Genomic DNA, 8,673 nt, shown 5'->3' with positions numbered 1-8,673 from the left:
ACCTAGACATGCTAAGATATTATGCATATTTATGTTTCCAATTATACCCCTATGATCATTTTTAATATTTTCTTTTAATACAATTTAGCAAATTAAAAGGACATTATTTTTTTATTATATTTTATTCTTATCATCAATCAAGATTTATATTTCACTAATATTGGATACTCTGTTAAGATTTATTAGACTATATTATAATTTAATTAAAATAAATCGCTTATTTATTTTAGTATTTGTTAAGATTAGAAACTTTCTCGTAATTTTTGTTTCACTTTCATTTTTTTTCAACGAGTTTTTTAGTAGTATATTGTAGCTGGCAATGGCATATGTAAGATCTCACAAAAGGTAAATATGTAGCAACCCTCCAAGTTGCCTAAGGGATAGAATCCTCTGAAGCTAGCGTGAATTAGTAACTTATAATTTATAATTTTTACTTCTCGATGATAATACCAATCGAGTGGAGTTCAATAGCCGATTGATGACTATTTTTTGGGTAACTTATGTCGATGGAGTTGTAAACTATTTAGCTCATACCTATGCACAAGTTGAATCACATATCGAAATGACTAATAGGTCACACCCTTAGCTAGCAAATTCTTTTTTCTACTATCTCTTGTTTAGCTTCTCTTTTAAAAAATGAATGTAATGTTTTGATTTTTAGAAAATGTAAACATATTGCCTAAAGTTTTGCATTCTTTTACATGGTGTAAAATGTTAATCATGACATATATAGTACAATCTTTCCATTTCATGGCATCTTTTGAAATTCCTAAGGTGCAAAAAGGAAGAGGAATAATGAGTTTTTTAGACCTAAGTAAATGAGTCAAGAGAAGTAAAATTGATTGTTCATCCATCAAACACATACCTACAACAACATATCCAGTAAAATCTCATATATGCAATCTAGGAAAGATAGGATATACGTAGATCTTATCCTTACCTTTGTGGATAGAGAAGTTGTTTCTGATATACCCTCAGCTAAAAAAAAGTGCAATCAAAGGACAAAAAGTAAAATAATGACAAAAAAATGAAGAATAAGATACTATCGAGGCAAGACTACTACATAAAGAGAAGATGAGAAGAGGAGACTAGCGCCCTGCTTCTCCCAAGTAAAAGTACTACAATCTAACACACACACACACATATATATACCTGTTGAACATAAATATCTTGGCAACTGAAGAACATACTTATACATTATCAAATCTTGGCAACTCAAACATACATATACAAATACAAATACCATATCTTGGGATTTGACATTTTGAAACTCGACTAACGAGTGAGTATTATTCAACCAGGCTGAAACATAGATGAGTGTAAAAAGAAGACAAGTACATAATCAGACTTTATTGGCGAAAAAAGAGCAACAGTTTGAAACAGAACTGCTTATAGTAACTATGCTTATTCCTTTCGCATCAACCTTGACACCATATGCTCAGTTTTCTGCCAAAAAAAGAGAAGGCATTAGCAAATTGGTATCACTCACTGTGCTATAGAACAAAGCTATGGAATTCAAGCAAAAGAGTCGATATGACTGTTTTAAGCAGTGACTTGTGCATACAAAATCTGTTCATATGATCCCAAAGCCATACATTGTAAATCCCACCGTTAAAGATAACAGAAAACGGTTTATTTCTGGTTCTGTTGGGATATATATCCCAGCAGATGCACAGAAACCACCATCTAGCCCACATACAAACCAAGGACATGTGTCCTAGCTCAAGAACTCGGAAGTTCAGATCTTGTCTTATTTTCCTGATCAGTTCAACTTTAGTTAAAAATCACAATTCACAGACATGGTTATAGACGTATTAATAATTGATTCTATAAGCACACATGCATTAACACATCTTAATTATCACATTTATAAGGCCACGGTTGCTTAAACAGATTATCCCTTCAGTCTTGCAATATTTTACACCACACACCTTGCTTTTGTATGAAAGTTGAGTTCAACCACGAAGATTTTAACTGTTATTTTGCAAGATAAGTTGATAGGAAATTTATTTTGGCTTTGTAACATTTCATTGATGATATCTGATTTATGTAAACATATTACACCACATTTTCGACTTGAATATATGATATCGTGTGAGTACCATCTTGCAGCTTACAATATGAACCGGTTCAAACTGTAGAAAAGCTCAGATAGGATAAGAAATGCTAAAACTAGGAGAAAAGAATGTGAAAGGAAGCTTTTTATTTTACTGATTGCTGGAGCAACGAGCTCTCTGATTACTTAACTAAAATACAAATACAGGACACTCAGAGTTGAAATCATGCATCGGTTTGCTTGGCTCACACAGAATATGCACGAGGGTACGGAAACCTTTAATATCAGACCTTACAAATCAAAAATCAGAAACCTCTACTTTGTTGCACCTAGCGGGTGGGGAGTGCGTGTGGAGAAGGAAGGGCGATTGTGACAAAGACCTAGTGGTCAGTCATCTTTATGGACAATAATTTGGAGAACAAACTTTACAATTATGAAATGTAAAAAAGGAAACTAACCTGCTCAGTGTGTGGCAGATACTTTCCATCAAAAGTCAAGACAACACGATCCTTTCCATCCACACCTTTGATTTTATCAACTGAGCAGAAAAAGTCTATAGCTGACATGCTAAACATTGAGTCGAAAGTTAAAATCTGACATATCATCTCAGTACAAGTATATCATGTGCAGGAAGCCAAGTGAAAAACAACTAACAGAAACATAAACTTGCATGAAACACTCACATATAAACTTGCATGGCTCATAATATCCTCTGCTCTTTTTTTTTTATAAAAGAAATATGTGAAGACTCCTCGGCTCTTTTTTTTAGTTTTTATAGATCCGAAGGTGGTGGTGCCAGCCAATTATAATCTGTATAGTGTACACAACATGTGTGCAGCCGCGACAAAATAGTTCATGCTAGTTGTATAAACAATCTAATATGCAGAGAGGTTGTGTGATTCACCAGAACAAGAGAAAGTCACTATATAGAATCACAGGATTATAATAGGATAATGAATGAGACTACACTAAGTCACTAAGTGCATCGGGTTGATGATTAACAAAGACATAGTGGACGACCCGGAAAAAAACTTTACACTTGACTATCACTTACCTGTGAAATTGTAGTTAGAATTTTCTTTTCCCACTATTTATCCATTAAAAAAATCGGGAAGAGGGTAATCGGGATGAGATGGGATTAGAGAGCTTGGGTTTGCGAACGAGAAAGCATAGACAGATGAGTGAGTGCTAGAAGGCAGGTAATATGGCTTAATCCTAAGGAATACCAATATCATTCCTAATCCCTTAGCAAAAAGCACTAAACAAACAACAGATAGTGAAGAAGGGATTATAACCCCCCTGTTATCTATAGATCATTTATACAGTGATCAAACAACACTATAGCATAGCGGCTTGTTGACTCTAAACACACTGTGCATGCTCTAGTTCATCTTCAAAAGACTTCTTACGAATCATGCTTGCAACAAACCAGAGATAAGCTTATGCAAGTCAGAGTAGTTAACCATCAGAGGCAAATCACTAAGGTTCACAAGATCCGGAACTCTTGAAGTTTAAAGGCAGAGAGCATTTCCAGAGTATGAACCTAAAGTTCTAAACACAAGCAGAGATCCACATACAAGAAAAGATTATATCTATCACCACAATATTTTTTGAATCAATAAAATAAGGACAAGTATTTAATATGTATGCTAAATGGAGTGACTTACATGCCATCACCAAATTCTTCGTTAACAATTTCCTTGATACTCTCACCAAAGTGCATGACAGCCTCATTCAATCTGTTGAAAGAACACAATAATCAAATTAAGTATGAAATGCAACACAAAGCTTTCTGAAAAGCTTTGCCCAATAGATCTGGCTTACAGCTTCACAACTTAAGCACTACTATATGCTATTACCTAAATAATGTAAGGATTTCACAGGAACAGTAAAATGGTAAGCTAGAAGCTCTTCCACATTATGTTCCTTCTGTGTTTTCTTGTGCCCTGGTATCTACACTAACAACACTTTATGTGATTCTGGTGAAGGCAGATTAAGGTTTAAAGACTGGGGTCTTGAATCAACTCCTATTCCACTTAACATACAAATACAAGGGTCTTGAATCAACTCCTATTCCACTATCCACATCTTTCTCTAGCTCTACCAACTACCAAACACCATAAAGATCAAATCTTTACATAATAAATAAATATATAAACCAAAAAATAGGTGAAGTGGTCACCTATAAAATAGTAGGTCTTGAATCAACTTAACAAATATCTCCAATTCTTCCTATTCCACAATCCACATCTTATTGACGAGTCACACATTGGATAATAAAGAATGAGTGTTCTCCTTATATGAACTTGGACAATACTTACCTTACCAGCTAGCTTTTGGGATTGAATTAGACCCAAGATTCATTTATCTACATGGTATCAAAGCACGACTCATACCAATTATTGTTCACTAGATGTCTAGCCTGAGCGTAAGGTGGGATGTTGAAGAGTACCGCATCCAATAAAAAAAGATGGATAGTCTCCTCTCATAAGTTAGCTTTTGGAGTTGAGTTAGACCTAAGATTCATTTTTCTTTACACATCTTTCTCTAGCCCTATCAACTACCATACACCATAAAGATCAAATCTTTACATCAAAAAATCAAAAATCAAGAAATGGGTAAAGTGGGTCACCTGTAAACAGTCGGGTCTTGAATCAAGTTCGGGTCATAAGACCTCAAAGGTGCCACCATCATTTCATGAATTTGTTGATCAGATAGAAGAGGAAGTGCAGCCTTCAGCTTTGGTGCAGTTTCAGGTTTAAGCTGAGCTTGACGTCTCAAAAGCTGAGCAACATAGACATTTGTGAGACCAGTTTCTTCAGCTATTTGACTAAATGTCTTGCCAGATTTTTGTTTCACTGACATAAGAGATGCCACCATGTTTGCTTTGTTCTCCATTTCTTTGCTTTTGCTTACTGCAAAAAAGTAGAAGATTGATCGTGGATATATGGGATGATTGTATTTTTGCTTTTCTAGGGACCCAATTATCCACTTGACAAGTCCAATTTGGTTAGAAATTTTGAATGGAAGAAGCACTGCTAATTTTGAGTTTTGCCTCTGACTGCTAATTGGATATTTAGTAGATATTAAAAATTTATAAATAAAATAAATAAAATAATTTAGTCATTTCAACTTTTGAGCGGGTCAGTAATTTAATCTACTTTGATGAAGCCAAATTCAGCTAATTTGACACCTTTTAGTCATGATTTATTAACGTGAAATCGTAAATTCTTACTTTCGATTCATTATTTAATCATAATAAACTGACATATTTTGATATGTGCATTGAAGAAAATCAGACAAGCCTATCAATAGGTGTGTATAAAGTCTCTATTTCTTGCATTTTTTACTACACATTTTGTTGAACTAGTCATGGACACATGCGTTGCACGTGTATTCCTAACAATTAATAAATACTACTAAAATATTAGTGTGAGATTGAAAATTAAATTAAAAGAGGAAAAAACTCAAATTGATAATTGGTGTTCATATATGTCAAAATAATATCGTAGTTGAACTTGAGATGAATGAGTAGAACAATTATATTTTAAAACTAATTATTAAAGTTAAAAAACTTGACTCAGACTCTTTCTAAGAATCTCTCCGGCACAACAACGTACAAATAAAAATCTTAACTAATGTATATTAACATTATATTAGATATTAATTTAACGTAAATAGAGTAAGTATTTGACTCAAGACTTTAGATGATACATATGTACCGTGATATTAAATTTGTTATAGTCTCATTCAAATTAACATAAATTCTTATTATCTATAGCTATCCATGTGCCTTTTGGCATAGCTAGTGTAGCATGAAAAAACAAACTTTACATCATCTAATAACAACATAATAGCATTCTTATACACAAACTTATAAAGATGAGGCTTTAATTTGGGTTCCAGCCCCAAACACTTAGAATCATAAAACCCCTCAACATACAATAGATTCAACTCAAAATCACAACCGGAAACATGTCCCAAATCAACAAGAAACTTCAACACAACCACAAGATTTCAACAACCACAACCAATCTTGTCTTTGAAATTAAAACGAGTTTGGTGGGTGGGGGAATGAACTAACCCAACACTATGATCTCATATACCTTAATAGGGATCACCCCCGACGAAAACCACGACGGTCTTGACGAGCTTCGCTAAATCTCCTCTTTCTCCTCTTCTTTCTCTCTTATCTCCCAAGCCCTAACTCTCACTTTTAAAAGGGAAAACTGATGTAAAATCAGTTTAGACCCTTGATCTACAACCAAAAGAAAAGGTGGGGGAAAAGACCAAACTACCCTTAAAATTTCGGATGAACTTCCCTTACCAACAGCCCAACTTCGAAAGGGCATAACTCACTCATACGAACTCGGAATCGAGAAAACTCGGTGGCGTTGGAAAGATCCTTCCAAGAGATTTCCAAACATAACTGGAAATACACCTAATTCATCCTGAGCTAGGAGTTATGACTGTTCAAAGTTGACAAAAAAAACTCACTTTTTCCCATACTTGACCAAATTTCCAGATTTTTAAATTCTTTCCAAAAATGACTATTTCCAATTATAAGCCTCTTCATAGTTATTTCAAATTGCCGGATGTTACAGTATTAGTGGCCGAAGTAAAAGAATAACACTAAAGAAACTTTTTCTTTTTTTGTCTTGAAAATGAAGGGGATCATTTAAACTCTATTTGATAGAGTAAAAACACCTCTTAAAGTGAATAAATCACTTTTTATATGGAATTTATTTCTTGAATTTGTACTTGCCCAAATTAAAGCCTCATCTTTATAAGTTTGTGTATAAGAATGCTATTATGTTGTTATTAGATGAGGGAAAATGCATAAGTACCCCCCAGCCTATGCCCGAAATCCCAGAGACACACCTAACCTTTACTAAGGTCCTATTACCCCCCCAAACTTATTTTTTAATTAATTTTCTACCCCTTTTGGTCCTATGTGGCACTATTCTTGTGGGCCCAGCACGTGTTGACAAATTTTTCAAAATAGTGCCACGTAGGACCAAAAGGGGTAGAAAATTAATTAAAAAATAAGTTTGGGGGGGTAATAGGACCTTAGTAAAGGTTAGGTGTGTCTCTGGGATTTCGGGCATAGGCTGGGGGGTACTTATGCATTTTCCCTCATCTAATAACAACATAATAGCATTCTTATACACAAACTTATAAAGATGAGGCTTTAATTTGGGCAAGTACAAATTCAAGAAATAAATTCCATATAAAAAGTGATTTATTCACTTTAAGAGGTGTTTTTACTCTATCAAATAGAGTTTAAATGATCCCCTTCATTTTCAAGACAAAAAAGAAAAAGTTTCTTTAGTGTTATTCTTTTACTTCGGCCACTAATACTGTAACATCCGGCAATTTGAAATAACTATGAAGAGGCTTATAATTGGAAATAGTCATTTTTGGAAAGAATTTAAAAATCTGGAAATTTGGTCAAGTATGGGAAAAAGTGAGTTTTTTTGTCAACTTTGAACAGTCATAACTCCTAGCTCAGGATGAATTAGGTGTATTTCCAGTTATGTTTGGAAATCTCTTGGAAGGATCTTTCCAACGCCACCGAGTTTTCTCGATTCCGAGTTCGTATGAGTGAGTTATGCCCTTTCGAAGTTGGGCTGTTGGTAAGGGAAGTTCATCCGAAATTTTAAGGGTAGTTTGGTCTTTTCCCCCACCTTTTCTTTTGGTTGTAGATCAAGGGTCTAAACTGATTTTACATCAGTTTTCCCTTTTAAAAGTGAGAGTTAGGGCTTGGGAGATAAGAGAGAAAGAAGAGGAGAAAGAGGAGATTTAGCGAAGCTCGTCAAGACCGTCGTGGTTTTCGTCGGGGGTGATCCCTATTAAGGTATATGAGATCATAGTGTTGGGTTAGTTCATTCCCCCACCCACCAAACTCGTTTTAATTTCAAAGACAAGATTGGTTGTGGTTGTTGAAATCTTGTGGTTGTGTTGAAGTTTCTTGTTGATTTTGGGACATGTTTCCGGTTGTGATTTTGAGTTGAATCTATTGTATGTTGAGGGGTTTTATGATTCTAAGTGTTTGGGGCTGGAACCTTTGAAGTTAAGGTGGTTTAGAGTTGGAAAAAATGAAGGAGAAAAGTCGAGTTTTTTGGGGACAGGGGTGGGGCGTCGCGCCTACCAGCATACCCCAAAAGGGGTTCTGAAGTTTCCCCCTTGGGGCGACGCTCCAGCTAGCGCGCCCCAGCCGGCCCTCTGAAGTTTGAGGGCTGGCGCCCTGCGCCTCTCAGAGCACCAGGGACGCCAGTTCTCCCCATTCATTCCCCACTTTTTCATGCATGTTCCTTGGTAATGTACCTATGTTTTATAGTCGTTTTCAACACTCTAAGGTACATCTAAACATCAAGAACTCATCCATAAACATGAGATCATTACCCTTGAATTCATAATCCAATTCGAGGAAGGTTCGGATCAAAGTCAATTAAAGTAGAGTCAAGTTTAAAAGTTAAGAAGCAAGTCCAAGCAAGTCTTTAAAGTTTTTCAAAGAGTCTTTATTGAACGTTTTAACTTCATTTTAAGGCTCAAGTTTCAAGTTGAGTAAAGAGTATATAGTTTCAAGTTAAGACAAGAGCATAGAGTCAAGTTCT

The 8,673-nt window shown here is 35.1% G+C and overlaps 2 protein-coding genes across 2 annotated transcripts in view; one reads left to right on the top strand and one right to left on the bottom strand.

Annotated features, from left to right (window-relative positions):
• Positions 1-1,155: 1,155 nt before the first annotated feature.
• On the bottom strand, positions 1,156-5,083 carry LOC102578903 (cyanate hydratase). Its single transcript, XM_006354393.2, has 4 exons — positions 4,689-5,083; positions 3,724-3,795; positions 2,515-2,623; positions 1,156-1,446 (listed from the first exon to the last, which is right to left on the bottom strand). The coding sequence occupies exons 1-4, from the start codon at positions 4,952-4,954 to the stop codon at positions 1,405-1,407; spliced, it is 489 nt and encodes a 162-aa protein (XP_006354455.1). The 5' UTR covers positions 4,955-5,083; the 3' UTR covers positions 1,156-1,404.
• A 110-nt stretch (positions 5,084-5,193) lies between these two features.
• The window catches only part of LOC107061905 (pentatricopeptide repeat-containing protein At5g66520-like), a 9,006-nt gene continuing 5,526 nt past the window's right edge, over positions 5,194-8,673 (top strand). Inside the window, exon 1 of the mRNA XM_015311883.1 lies at positions 5,194-5,371. The gene's annotated coding sequence lies outside the window, so the exon portion shown is untranslated. The remainder of the gene's footprint in view (positions 5,372-8,673) is intronic.

This window comes from Solanum tuberosum, unplaced genomic scaffold (genome assembly GCF_000226075.1).
Source record: "Solanum tuberosum cultivar DM 1-3 516 R44 unplaced genomic scaffold, SolTub_3.0 scf00174, whole genome shotgun sequence".
Classification (NCBI taxonomy): domain Eukaryota; kingdom Viridiplantae; phylum Streptophyta; class Magnoliopsida; order Solanales; family Solanaceae; genus Solanum; species Solanum tuberosum.
Note: the sequence above shows the minus strand (reverse complement) of the source record. Positions and strands in the feature narration are given on the sequence as shown.

Coding starts and splice junctions, on each gene's coding strand:
- LOC102578903 (XM_006354393.2), bottom strand. CDS start 4,954: ATGGAGAACAAAGCAAACATGGTGGCATCTCTTATGTCAGTGAAACAA. Junction 3,796..4,688: donor CAAGACCCGACTGTTTACAG/GTGACCCACTTT, acceptor TTCTTTCAACAG/ATTGAATGAGGCTGTCATGC. Junction 1,447..2,514: donor ATCTGCCACACACTGAGCAG/GTTAGTTTCCTT, acceptor TTTTTTTGGCAG/AAAACTGAGCATATGGTGTC.